Genomic DNA, 13338 nt, shown 5'->3' on the forward strand with positions numbered 1-13338 from the left:
CCTGGCCCGGACTGCGCACCTGCGCCCTGGGGCGGAGTCCTTACCCCGACCCGGCTGCCCGGCGCTCCGCCGGCGCGGACCGGCCGCCTCCCCTCTCCGCCCCGGACACCTGGCGGAGCGCGCAGCCCCGAGCCCGCGCTGAGAGCATCCTCCCGCTTCCGTCTGTGCCCTCGGGAGGGTGGGGACCCAGGCTGGAGCCTGAGTGGTAGATGGGGTACGGCGGGCCTGGAGGCCGGGGGCAAGCAGAGGCGTTTGGGGAGAGAGCTGGTGGGGGAGGGGTGGGGAGGGCCGTCGGCCTCAGAGTGGAGGATGGGTCGACCTGAGGGAGGGAAGCTGGTGTCTGGGTACCCGGCCCAGATCCTCCCAGGCCTTGACCAACCTGGAGGAGAGGGCGTAGGTTAGGCTCTGTCGTCTGCTCTGCCCTTGCAAATATCAAGTCGAGAAGGAACTCAGGGTGTGTCTTGTAAGGCCTAGCTCTCCAGCGGACTTAGATCTCCCGCCCTCCCCCCAGCGTCCAGACTGTCCTCTGCCAAACCGTCCTCCAAGGACTGGGTGCCCGGAGTCCCACCCCCAGGCCCTGACTCCACCAAACACCCCCCCCCAACACACGTGAGCGCACATACTCTGGGGACTCTGCAGCGCCACTCCTCCAGCCCCCTCCCCTCCCCCACCCCACTTGTCTCTTCCTGATGATTCTGTCTCGGAGGGGGTGTCCCCCCACTCCCGCTGGTTCCTAGCACCGAGTCTGGAGTCCCCCCTCTGCCCGTTCCCCACTCTGCTCTCCCATCTCGTCCAGCGGCTTCCCCTCGCCTCCTCACCTTCCCGGGGCACCGCACCCCAGCTCCGCAGCCCTCTCTGGCCTTGTTCTCCTCATCCGGGGTCAGTGTGGGCCTTCTGCCTGTGACCTTGTTCTCTGCCTTCCCAGCACAGACTCCCCCTCCCCCCGGCCTGAGAGGCCGGGGGTGACCTTGCCCCCTGGAGCCCTCACCATGAATACCAAGGACACCACCGAGGTTGCTGGTGAGTACAGTCTGTGGTGACCCTCGGTTCTTGGTTCCTGGTTCCCTGCTCTCCTCTTCCTGTTCCAGATGCTCCTAGCGCTTTGGATTCGGCCCTCGTGCCCTGGGCTGCCACAGAGGTGGCAGGGGCTGTGCCCTAAGCCCTCCCTTCTGCTTCCCTCCAGAGAACAGCCACCACCTAAAGATCTTTCTCCCCAAGAAGCTGCTGGAGTGTCTTCCTCGCTGTCCACTGCTGCCTCCTGAGCGGCTTCGCTGGAACACAAATGAGGTTCTCCAGGGCGCCCTGGGGGAGGAGGGCCTGGAGGAGGGCCAGCGGGGTCTTCCTGCGTGACCACGCCCCTCAGTGCACCATATCGCTCTAAGCTCTTTCCCAGTCACAGAGGAGGTGGAAAGACCCGTATCTCGTAGGAGCTCACTTCTGACCACATCCACCTGGGTAAAAATAACAGCTACCACCTACAAGGTCTTTCTTACAAACCTAGCACTGTGCTGAGCACTTGACCTGCCTTATCTCATTCAGTTCTCAAACGACCCCCTGGGGCGGACACTGTCCTCATCCCCGTGCAGGAGAGGAGGAAACTGTGCAGTTTGTTTGACCAAAGACCCTCTGCTCTTAAACCCACCGACGTTGGATCCTTCTGGAGGCACGGCTCCTGTGTCACACACCTTCTGTACTCCGAATGCCAATACCTTGTGTGCTCTCGTTGTGCGGTCATCACTGATTTGATTGATTCATTAGATGACGATTATCAGTGAAAGGATGTATGTGGGTGGCGTTGTTAAGGGTGCAGGAAGGGCAAGGGCAGTGAGCAGGGCTTCTCGGAGATTCGGGTAGGGCTTTGCTCTATAGATGGCTAGGATGTCCAGGCATGTCAGGCATGTAGGACTCCTACACACGGGCACTGACCGATCAGGGCATCTTCAGAGAAGAATTGATGGACTGGCCTGGTAGGAATGGTAGGTGGAATATAGGTAAACGGGGAGCGGAGATTCGATCCCTGGTCTGAGAGAACCATGGAGCGGGGCTGAGGAATCCGGAATTCCTGGCGGTATCGAGCCCCTGAGCTTTCTTGAGTCAGGAAATGGCACGAAGATGGAATTTAGAAGGAGTGAACTAACAGAGCAGCACAATGCGCTGGTGATGAAGAGATGAGGCTGGACCCCAAGGTAAAGGCCCCAGTCGAGAGGAGGGAAGGAGAGGTTAGAGTTAGACTCTTGTCTGAGATGGAACCGCGATTCTTAGGAGGCAGTGGCTCTGGCTCAGAGCAGACCTGGCCACCGGCGCTCAGCAGAGAGTGGGGCCAAGGGCCATGAGCAGAAGGCCGGGCTCAGACCCTGCGAAGGGGACCCACAGCTGAGCGCCCCCTGTCCCACAGGAGATCGCATCCTATTTGATCACCTTTGAGAAGCATGACGAGTGGCTATCCTGTGCCCCAAAGACAAGGTGAGGTCTGTGAGGTGGGGAGCGGCGGGGCCCCAGGTCCTGTGCGCGGGACTCGGGGCCAGCCCGTCTCTCCCCAGGCCTCAGAACGGCTCCATCATCCTCTACAACCGCAAGAAGGTCAAGTACCGGAAAGATGGTTACCTCTGGAAGAAGCGCAAGGACGGGAAGACCACCCGCGAGGACCACATGAAGCTGAAAGTCCAGGGCATGGAGGTAAGCCGGGCACCAGCCGTCTGTCCTCTGCCCCGTCCCCGCCCTGCTGGGGCCCTGCCCTGTGTCCCCGGCCCTGCCTCCCCCCTTCCCTTCTCACTCTCCTGGCGCGGCTGCCTTCCGGAGCAGCTTTCCCTCTGGGCCTAGGTTCCTGAGAGGGCGCTGGCGCCCCTAGCTTTTCTTGGATTCTCTCGGGCATCCATGTCCTGAGCCACCGAGCACTAGTCTGGGCTCCTCAGCTGCGCTCTCTCCCTCCTCCTGACCTCCAGAGCCCCTGCCCCGCCTCCAGCTGGGCCTCACTGGGATGGCTGGAGGCCTGGGAAGGTGCATGGGGAGCCCCCAGGGGTGGGGGGTGGGCCGAGGGAAGAGAGGCTGCTGGAAAGGTTGGGATTCCTGCGAAGGGACTGAACAGAGGAGGAGTCGGGGAGCAGACTAGCCCTCCCCCCACCCCAGCCTGTCTCCTGGCAGTGTCTCTATGGCTGCTATGTTCACTCCTCCATCGTCCCCACATTCCATCGGCGCTGCTACTGGCTGCTCCAGGTGAGGAGCTGGGGGCTGCCGGGGGACCCGGGCCTGGGAAGGGGTGGGCAGGGGATGGAGAAAGCCACACCTTGGGGGTGAGGCTGGGACCCCAGGGAAGAAGGCGAGGACTAGGGAGCCGAGGGACCCCACGGCGCTGTGTGTGCCTCGTGCCCGCAGAACCCCGACATCGTCCTTGTGCACTACCTGAACGTCCCGGCCCTGGAGGACTGTGGGAAGGGCTGCGGTCCCATGTTTTGCTCCATCAGCAGCGACCGTCGAGAGTGGCTCAAGTGGCCCCGGGAGGAGCTTCTGGGGCAGCTGAAGCCCATGTGTAAGGCCGCGGGGGACCGCGGGGGGCTGCTGGGGCTGCTCGGGGTGTGTAGATGGGGCCTCTACACCCAGGAGCACGGGGTGGGGAGTGCTTTTCCAGTGGGACACCAGGACTCCCGCCATGTCCTGAGGTCCGGGAACGCGGAGAGGTCCGGGAACGTGTGAGCTGTTTTGAGGCAGCTGGCCGGGGTCCTCAGAGCATGTCAGGTGGTTGGAGAAGCCGGTGGGGCGCTCTGGGGACTGTGCGAGTGCCATAGCACCCTGTCCACCCCCCCCAACAGTTCACGGCATCAAGTGGAGCTGTGGGAACGGCACAGAGGAGTTCTCTGTGGAGCAGCTGGTGCAGCAGATCCTGGACACCCACCCGACCAAGCCCGCACCCCGAACCCACGCCTGCCTCTGCAGTGGGGGCCTCGGTTAGTGACCCCAGGCCTAGGTCTCCCACCCTAGCCGCGCTGTGCCTCCTCAGCCTCAGGGTCTCTGTTCGGCCAGGGTTTGCCTGCGGATTTGCATGTGTTTTGCATCTCCCGGAAAGCTGGGCCGCAGGAGCAGAGGCCTTCCCATCCGGGTGCACGCTGGCTCCTTCTCTGTCTCCTACCCTTAGCGGCTCAGGGCGGCCCGACCGCTGACGCCTAGTTGGTACCGCCTCGGTTCTGTTCTCTCGTCTTTTTTCTGTGCCTTTATCCGTGTCCCTCAGCTGCTCTTCTCCCGCACTCCTGCAGTCCTGTTAATTTGGGGGGAAGGGGAACTGCTTCTGCCTCCCAGTGGCCACAGTCGGTATTACATCTCCTACACCCACAGAGTCAGGAAATTCCTGGAGACTGCGGGTAAGGTGGAGAGTGATGCGTCCATTCCATTTTCTCCTCCCGCCCTTTCCCACTGCAGGTTCCGGGAGCCTCACCCACAAATGCAGCAGCACGAAACACCGCATCATCTCTCCCAAAGTGGAGCCCCGAGCTTTAACCCTGACCTCTGTCCCCCACCCCCACCCCCCTGAGCCTCCTCCGCTGATCACTCCTCTTCCCCAAGAGGTCCCCAAGACACATACTTCCCCTTCCTCCTCTTCCTCTGCTTCCTCAGGCTTTGCGGAACCCCTAGAGATCAGGCCCAGCCCGCCCACCTCCCGAGGGGGATCCTCCCGAGGGGGCACTGCAATCCTCCTCCTGACGGGACTGGAGCAGCGTGCTGGGGGCTTGACGCCCACCAGGCACTTGGCCCCTCAGACTGGCCCCAGGCCTTCTGTGAGCTTGGCTGTGGTTGTAGGATCCGAGCCCCCTGCCCCACCAGCCCCTCCCAGCCCCGCTTTCGACCCTGATCGTTTTCTCAACAGCCCCCAGAGGGGCCAGACATATGGAGGGGGCCAGGGGGTGAGCCCGGACTTCCCCGAGGCAGAGGCTGCCCACACCCCCTGCCCTGCCCTCGAGCCTGCTGCTGCCCTGGAGCCCCAGGCGGCTACTCGGGGTCCCCCCCCACTGCCAGGAGCAGGTGGGAGAAGAGGAAACGGCTTCTTCATTCAAGACGATGGCACTGGGGAGGAACTCAAGGCCCAGGGCGCTGCCCCACCCGCACCTTCTCCCCCTCCATCCCCCTCGCCCTCACCTGCCCCATTGGAGCCAGCGGGCAGGGGAAGCAGAGGGGAGGCCTTGTTTGGAGGAGCTGCTGGGGCCAGCGAACTGGAGCCCTTTGGTCTTTCATCATTCCCCGACCTCATGGGAGAGCTCATCAGTGATGAGGCTTCAGGCGCCCCTGCCCCAGCCGCCCCACTCTCTCCAGCTCTCAGCAGCATCACGGACTTCTCCCCAGAGTGGTCCTACCCGGAGGTGAGCCTCAGGCCTCCCGCCCCTGCCCGCGCTGCCATCTGCTTTCCCTCTGTTTGCTTGGCCGCTTGCTTGTCATCCCCTCCCCTATTTTCACTGTCGCCCTGGTTGGCCCTCCCTCCTCTCTTCCTCCCTGTGGGCTAGGTGGAGTTGTGCGGGTTCCCCAGGTTCTTGGGGGACCTTGTGCTCTTGTGACTGTCAGGGCAGGGCACTAGGGCAGCCCGGCCTGGAGAGAACCCGGCCAGGGTGTGACAGCAGACTGTAGGAAGCTGAGGGTCTGCCTTCAGCGGAGGCGAAGTTCTGCTCACTCGGCTGCCCCGGGAGAGGAAGGACCGTGGGAGCCTCAGGCGAGGGAAGCGGTGGGTTCCCCATTCTGGGCAGGAGCCTTGGGAGGAAGGACAGGCTAGCTGACCCCACCAGGCTGCGACCCGCCCAGTCTGTGTACCCAGAATCTCGCACAGGGCCCGCCCTGCAGCACGCGTGCCCTCGGGCTCTAAGCTGATACATGAGTGTGTGGGCGAGCACCCCACAGGGTTCTGCTCACACAGCTTCCGGCCTTCTCTCTGCAGGGTGGGGTCAAGGTGCTCATCACAGGTCCCTGGACAGAGGCCGCTGAGCATTATTCCTGTGTCTTCGATCACATCGCGGTGCCGGGCTCACTCGTCCAGCCTGGTGTCTTGCGCTGCTACTGTCCTGGTATGGGGACCGGCGACAGCATGGGGACTGAGGACAGCAGGCTAGCATATGGGCAGTTAGGTTCCAGGAAGCGCTAGGAATGACTCTGTGGGGTCTTAAGGCGGAGCCTGTGTCCCTGCAATGGGCAGATGTGCCCAGGCTTATGTGTCAGAAGGTCTAGGCTCTGGTCTAAGGAATCTAGTTTTCAGCTCACTGGTGACCTTGGGTAAGACCGCTCCTTTCTTGGGTCCATGGCCTCCCCTCCTGTAAGGTCAGACATGACCTGACGGGCCTCCAGTGTCCATGCAGGACTTTGGCTTGGTTAAGGCCATCTCTGGTTCCAATCCAGGAAGCTCTTGGGAGCATGGGAGGGGAGACATGGACTGAAGGACATTGCCTTTTAGACCTGGGCTGTCCAGCACAATAGCCATCAGCTACAACATGAAGTTCGGCTCCTGACTCTCACTAACCACATTTTAAGTGTTCAGTAGCCACATGTGGCTTAGCGTCTCCACTGAGGTGACCTGCCACCTCCTCGCCTCCTTACCATGCACCCAACAGCGTTACTGGGGCCTCACGGGCCACCGGAGTGGCAGGATGGCAGGCTTGCCATCTCTGCAATCCCCCCACACAACAGCCTGGGTCCGCGGGGCACGGAAGGAAAGGGGAGCTCAGAGAAGCTGGGCATCAGGAACGGTTTTGGCCTCTAGTCTTGGGACCAGGGCCCGGCGGTCTCATTCTTGAGGCCACAGACGCAGAGAGCCTGGGACCCAGTGCTCATTAGACACTGCTGGTGTGCAGGTATTTCTTTCCCCCTGGCCTCGTAATGGGCTCACGACCTCTGGACCCTGACCTTGGGGAATCAGACTTCTTTATAAGTGTAGGTGTCTCTTGACCCCCAGCTTCCAGGCCTTGGTGCTGAATAAGGAACGTCTGAAGCCCAGATCCAGCAATCTCAGATGTCTCTGGCCCATAGTAGGTTTTAAATTCTTGAATGAACGGAGTCCCTTCCCCATCAGGACCAAAGCCACTTAAGCTAGGGGCCTCTTGGCCTACAGCACAGGTGGAGGGGAGCCAGCTACGAAATGGTGTGTGGCCCTCACCCGGGGGCCAGAGGAGGAGCCAGGGAGAGGGCCGTCTTGCTGACCCTGTCCTCCCCAGCCCACGAGGTGGGGCTGGTGTCTTTGCAGGTGGCGGGCCGGGAGGGGCCCCTTTCTGCCTCTGTGCTCTTTGAGTATCGAGCCCGCAGATTCCTGTCACTGCCGAGTACTCAGCTTGACTGGTTGTCACTGGACGGTGAGTACTTATCCCTGTGACCCCGTTGGGTCCCACAGCCTTTGAGGAGGACCTGCTCCAAGACCCCTCAGGCCTTGGGTGGCCACCCTTTCCCTGGCTCCTGCTCACTGGTCATTCCCCAGTGCAGCAGCCTTTGCCCCCCACCTCCTCTTCCCCAGAAACCTGGAGCCGTCTCTGTCCCAAAGATGGGCGCTCAGCAGGCAAGGCCAGGAGGTGGGAGCAGGGACAACGGGACGCAGGGCGTACCCAAGTGTACGCGTGTACCTATACGTGTACTTAGGTCTTACGGTTTTCCCCTCTAGCTGTGCAGATAGGTGTTTGCTGTAAGAAAGTCAGGAATAACAGAAAAGCATGTGCTAGAAAATGAAAATCACCTGCAGCACTGTACTCAGTGATACTCGCCTTTAATACACTTTCTTACGCAGAGACGCACACCCACACGCATGTATATCTGTCTAGGACCACGTGTGCTCCTTTACTGATCATCCCTGTGGCTTCCAGCTCTTTCCCCACAGCACCTGCTTCTCTGGTCTTGCTGTTGCCCCTGCTCCCACACCCAGACTTCCTTCCCTCTGCGCCCTCGCTCCCAACCCCCATCTGCCTCCCTCATGGGGGTGGTCCCCCCACAGGCCACCCTGCTCACCTGGCTGCTCCGTGGCCTGTGTGGCCTCCACCCTCCCCCTGCTCCTTGGACCAGTGTCCTGACTTGCCCCTCGTCTTCCCTTCCTTGTTGCTGTTTGGTGCACCCCTCCGCTCTCCTGCCCTTCCTCTCCTCTCCTTCACCTGGCTTACCCTTTTCCCCTGTTGTCTTTCTGCTCATTCTCCACTCTTCCCCTCAACACCTCTTCCTTCATCCCGCTTCTGTCCAGGCGTCTCAGGCAGGACCTCCACGACCTCCACTGTGTCTCTGAGCCAGTTTTCCCACGGCCCTGATCCCTTCCCGCTTCCCCTCCTTGTCCTTGGGTGATCTCAGGAGGGGACAGATATAGCTTGGGGTGTGTGCGCTTTTGTGCATAGGGTGGGGGAGGAAGAGGAGGAATGGACGTGGCCATCCGTCTCTGTCACCTTCCAGTCCTGCCACCCTCTTTGTGGACAGCTGCGGGGGCCCAGGAGGAGGGGGTGGTGCTTTTTAAATCACAGCCCCCACGCTCTGCTGGGCAGTGGACAGGAGAGAAGAGGGGCCCTGGTGTCCTTCAGCTCCGGCCTGGGGGACAGAGGTAGCGTCTGGGGCCAGGCGAGCTGACGGAGTAGTGTATCTGGAAGGCTGGGGCCAGCTCAGGCCTCCAGCGGCTGGGGAATTCCTCCCATGTCTGTGTCTCGAAGGACACAGTTCTGGTCCCAGAGTCTGGTCCTAGGTCGGTGCAGAGCGTTAAAAGCCCCAGGTTAAGGCCTGCGTCCTGATGGGCCGTATTTAGGGTGAGGGCAAAGGGGTGCTGTTCTGGGGGAGAGGAAAGAACGGGGACCCTGGGCCAGGTCCAGCTGTGGCGTTCAGGGCACGCCCGGACGCTGGCCGCCGCTCAGCCTCCCGTACCTCTTCCCCCTCAGACAGCCAGTTCCGGATGTCCATTCTGGAGCGCCTGGAGCAGATGGAGAAGCGGATGGCCGACATGGCAGCAGCCGGGCAGGCTCCCTGCCGTGGTCCTGCTGTGCCTCCGATTCAGGTACCTGCGCGAGGAAGGAGCTCGGGGGTCTTCCTGGAGAAGATGGCTGCGGTGTGGGGCTCTCCCGTCCCCAGCCTCCTCCCCCCTGACGTCACCCCGCTCCAGCTCCACTACAGGGCAGAAGCGGCTATTCTGGGCACCCTCTTGGCATGACGGGCTTTGGACTATTTCTGATCTGAAGGGGGTGGGGGAGGGGACCAAGAGAATGGGAGCCCGAGTCTCTGAGGAAGCGGACGGGGAGAGGACTCTGGGCTCTGAGACGGAGAAGCCGTTTGGAGCCGTTTGGAGCCCGAGGAAGCTGGCTGGGGTGGGGGACACCCACGACCTGGAGCGAGCAGCACGATGGCCCCGAGAGCTCTGGGTGGCGGAGAGCTGGTGTGGGGAGGGTGGGACAAGAAGTGGAGAGGACAGGTGGGCGGCCGGGGCCCTCCCGAGCCAGGGGGCCCGATGCTTGGGTCCCTACAGGAGGGTGTCTGTGCCGCAGGACGAAGGCCAGGGGCCCGGGTTTGAGGCCCGAGTGGTGGTTTTGGTAGAGAGCATGATCCCTCGCTCTACCTGGAGGGGCGCCGGACGTCTGGCGCACGGGAGCCCCTTCCGGGGCATGAGCCTCCTGCACCTGGCTGCTGCCCAGGGCTACGCCCGCCTCATCGAGACCCTGAGCCAGTGGCGGTGAGCAGGCTGTGCAGAGGGGGCTGGGACAGAAATGCCAGGGGCTGGAGGAGGAGCCGGAGGACCCGGGGTCCTGCCAGGAGGGAAGGGGGCAGGAAGAGGATTTGCACTCGGGATAGACTTTCCACCCCCTCACGTCATGTGTTTCCGACTGCTTGCTGCACAGATCTTAGTGCTTCTAGACAGCTTGTCCCCCCGCCTCCCCCACCCCATCCCCTTGATCCTGATGCTCCTGCTTTGCCTGCTTTTACCCTGACTGGGCTCCTGTCCCTGTCCCAAACCCTCCAGGAGCGTGGGGACAGGGAGCCTGGACTTAGAGCAAGAGGCTGACCCACTCAACGTGGACCACTTCTCTTGCACCCCCCTGGTGAGCATGCGGGGGGTCACAGGGAAGGGGCAGGTGAGGCTGGGAATGGGCAGCCCGGGCCTCATGTCCATGCTCCCCGCCTCAGATGTGGGCCTGTGCTCTGGGACACCTGGAGGCCGCTGTGCTCCTCTTCCGCTGGAACAGACAGGCGCTGGGCATCCCTGACTCTCTGGGCCGCCTGCCCCTGTCCGTGGCGCAGTCCCGGGGCCACGTGCGCCTCGCCCGCTGCCTGGAAGAACTGCAGAGACAGGAAGCTTCGGTGGAGCCCCCACTTGCCCTGTCGCCCCCCTCCTCCAGCCCAGACACTGGTGAGGGTCGCCCCCAACCTCAGAGGAGGCTGTGGTGGGAGACAGCGAGGGCGAAGCGGGGGAGGACGGGAGAGAGGAGCAGGAAGAGCAGTCTGAGACGGCACCCAGAGCACCTGCTGCCCTTGCCTCTCCTGTCCTCGAAGGCCTGAGCGGGGTCTCCTCGCCCTCGGAGCTGTCGGACGGCACGTTCTCCGTCACATCAGCCTACTCGAGCGCCCTGGATGGCAGTCCTCCCCCAGCTCCTCTGCCGGCCTCGGAGATGCCGATGGAAGAGGCTGTCCCGGGCCAGCTCTCCGCTGGGGCCCCTGACACCCCCCTATTCCTCATGGACTGTGAAGCCACCAACCCCCAAGGGCCAGCACCCTCACCGCCTCCTCTCCCACCAGCCCCCGAAGTGGGGGCCGCTCCCGAGGAAGCAGAAGACCCACCGGCCGTGGACGTGATCCCGGTATACCGATCCTGCTCGTGCTGACAAATTGTAAAGGCTAGAAGCTGTGCAGGGTGGGGGTGCAGGGCTGTGCGGATACTGATCATCCTGAGGCAGAATCGGAGTCCGGCTTCGGTTTGGGAGGAAGGGGCCGTGTACGCTTGTGACTCCAAAAGTCATGAGGCATCAGAAGTCGAAAATTCTAGAGCACAGCCTTGGCTGGAGCTGGCGGAGGGGTTACCTGCTGGCCCCCAGAGAGCTGAGGTTTCTGGGGAACCAGCCTAATGAAGGGAAGTGGGCACTGTGTGGAGCAGAGGCTGACAAGCCAGGGAGTCTGGGAGCGGTCTAGGGAGGGAGGGAGGTTTGCACAGGGTAAAACTGAAGCAAGTCTTGAAGCAGGAGTGAATCTTCGAGCCTAGCAGCACACTCCTCTGCTAAAACCTCGGGGGGTACCCTCGTCGGAGGCCAGTGGACTAACTGGGTCATTAGCACCAGAAGCACTAAACACTTACACAAAGTCAGCAACATGCCGGCTCCGAGGCTGGAGCTGTCCGGCGGGTGTCTGGTAGGTGGCAGGCACCAAGCTTGGGGCTGGGGGCTATAGGCAGGGCCGAACCTGTGGGGACCACGTGCTGGTCCGTGGGCATGGGGCAGGGGTCCAGGGGGCAGTCAGCCTGGAAGGGCAAGCCTGTTGGGAGGGGGTCATTCCTGTCCCATTTTTCACGACATCTCAAAACAGAGAACATTAGGTCCCGAGCTTTGTCCGGTGGTGAGGGGAGCGACAAGACAGCGAGGGGACAATGGCGATAGCTTTGGTAGCTGACATCTGGTGGCTGGAGTGGCTCCCTACTCACCCAGCCTCTCTCGCTGCAGGTGGACATGATCTCCCTGGCCAAGCAGATCATCGAAGCCACACCGGAGCGGATTAAACGAGAGGACTTCTCGGTGCTGCCGGAGGCCGGGGCGCCAATGAGGGAGCGGACAGGGGCCCTGGGGCTCAGTGAGACCATGTCCTGGCTGGCCAGCTACCTGGAGAACGTGGACCATTTCCCCAGCTCAGCCCCACCCAGGTGACCAGCTCAGGACAGCGTGTCCAAATTCGTCAAGGCGAGCCAGGAGCGGGAAGGTCCTTGTCCGGAGCCAGGACTCTGTGCTGGCCCAGGCCTGGGCCGGTGCTGGGTGAGGAGCTTTCGAGCCCCTCCGCAGGCTCTGCGGGGGGACACGCTTCACGGTGGGCCCCAGTGCCCCGACACACCTCTCTCTGTCCCTGTAGCGAACTGCCCTTTGAGCGTGGTCGCCTGGCCGTCCCTCCTGCCCCTTCCTGGGCAGAGTTTCTGTCGGCTTCTGCCAGCGGCAAAATGGAGAGTGACTTTGCCCTGCTGACGCTGTCCGATCATGAGCAGCGGGAGCTGTACGAGGCGGCTCGCGTCATCCAAACGGCCTTCCGGAAGTACAAGGTCAGAGGCCTGGGGGGTCCTGGGAGATGAATCACAGCAGCCAGCAGCCAGAGTCAGGGGGCCCCGTGGGCTCCAGGCTGGAGGCCTGAGACTTTGATCTCACAGGGCCGGAGGCTGAAGGAGCAGCAGGAGGTGGCAGCTGCAGTGATCCAGCGCTGCTACCGGAAGTACAAACAGGTGAGCACTTTGTCCCCTGAAAGCACCCCTCCCACCGCCACGCAGGCAGCCCCACCACAGCGCCCCGAGCACCCCGAGTGCTTCTGGGGTCCTAACCCCCTTCTCTCTCCACAAGCTGACCTGGATCGCGCTCAAGGTATTAGGCATGAGGTCTGGGTGTGCGCTTGTCCGAAGCGAGGCGGCCTCTCCACGAGCGTGTGGATTAGTGACTGGCACTTGCTGAACTCGGGGGTGACCCTCAGGGCGCTGGGGCTCTTGTCACCCCACTTCAGCCCCTGTCCCCGCTCCCTCCCCGCAGTTTGCGCTATACAAAAAGATGACCCAGGCGGCCATCCTGATCCAGAGCAAGTTCCGGAGCTACTACGAGCAGAAGCGGTTTCAGCAGAGCCGTCGGGCGGCCGTGCTCATCCAGCAGCACTACCGCTCCTACCGCCGCCGGCCCGCGGGCAGCCTGCCCGCCCGCGCCAGGTCCGCGCAGGCCCCTCCCCGCCTTCCCCTGCCAGGGTCCGGGGAGGTCCGGGGACGCCGCGGGCCTCGTCTGCTCATCGCTCCTTCCTTCCAGCAGGGGCTCCTTTCTCACCAAGAAGCAGGACCAGGCAGCCCGGAAAATCATGAGATTCCTGCGGCGCTGCCGGCACAGGTACCCGCGTCCTGGGCCACCCCCACCGCCCCCGTTCCCATCGGCTGGCGTCTTGACCCCTTCCCCGTCTCCCTGCAGGATGAGGGAACTGAAGCAGAACCGGGAGCTGGAGGGGCTCCCCCAGCCCGGCCTGGCCACCTGACTGACGCGCTGCCTTCCTCGCCGCCCCGGGGGCCGCTTCTGGCAGTCTTAACCCGGGTCAGGTCCTCGCGGGAGGGGAGCCCCCGTCGGCCGCTGTCCCGCTCGCAGCGGCCGGAGCCCCCTCCCGGGGCTCCCCGGCCGGCTCCGCCTCTCCCCGCAGGGGCGTGCCCGGTCTCTC

The 13338-nt window shown here is 62.9% G+C and overlaps 1 protein-coding gene and 1 long non-coding RNA gene across 11 annotated transcripts in view; one reads left to right on the forward strand and one right to left on the reverse strand.

Moving 5' to 3' along the window:
• Positions 1-13243, forward strand: part of CAMTA2 (calmodulin binding transcription activator 2) — a 13447-nt gene extending 204 nt beyond the window's left edge. Inside the window, exons 2-23 of one of the 10 annotated variants that reach the window (XM_029928428.1) lie at positions 926-1020; positions 1184-1287; positions 2396-2463; positions 2541-2676; positions 3127-3213; positions 3373-3526; positions 3807-3941; positions 4411-5345; positions 5912-6038; positions 7179-7313; positions 8859-8974; positions 9459-9643; positions 9932-10010; positions 10096-10318; positions 10462-10766; positions 11619-11815; positions 12019-12202; positions 12308-12379; positions 12495-12515; positions 12678-12847; positions 12942-13019; positions 13098-13243. In XM_029928428.1, coding sequence (XP_029784288.1) covers positions 990-1020; positions 1184-1287; positions 2396-2463; positions 2541-2676; positions 3127-3213; positions 3373-3526; positions 3807-3941; positions 4411-5345; positions 5912-6038; positions 7179-7313; positions 8859-8974; positions 9459-9643; positions 9932-10010; positions 10096-10318; positions 10462-10766; positions 11619-11815; positions 12019-12202; positions 12308-12379; positions 12495-12515; positions 12678-12847; positions 12942-13019; positions 13098-13161 — 3606 coding nt within the window. In that variant the 5' untranslated portion in view covers positions 926-989 and the 3' untranslated portion in view covers positions 13162-13243. The remainder of the gene's footprint in view (positions 1-925; positions 1021-1183; positions 1288-2395; positions 2464-2540; positions 2677-3126; positions 3214-3372; positions 3527-3806; positions 3942-4410; positions 5346-5911; positions 6039-7178; positions 7314-8858; positions 8975-9458; positions 9644-9931; positions 10011-10095; positions 10319-10461; positions 10767-11618; positions 11816-12018; positions 12203-12307; positions 12380-12494; positions 12516-12677; positions 12848-12941; positions 13020-13097) is intronic. The other 9 variants (XM_029928429.1, XM_029928430.1, XM_029928431.1 and 6 more) reach the window with 9 other exon arrangements.
• On the reverse strand, positions 7701-13243 carry LOC115282486. The gene is made up of 2 exons (XR_003904654.1): positions 10747-13243; positions 7701-10248 (listed from the first exon to the last, which is right to left on the reverse strand). It is a non-coding gene; the product is annotated as an uncharacterized LOC115282486 (long non-coding RNA).
• Positions 13244-13338: the final 95 nt, after the last annotated feature.

Source organism: Suricata suricatta, chromosome 17 (assembly GCF_006229205.1).
Source record: "Suricata suricatta isolate VVHF042 chromosome 17, meerkat_22Aug2017_6uvM2_HiC, whole genome shotgun sequence".
Taxonomy (NCBI): domain Eukaryota; kingdom Metazoa; phylum Chordata; class Mammalia; order Carnivora; family Herpestidae; genus Suricata; species Suricata suricatta.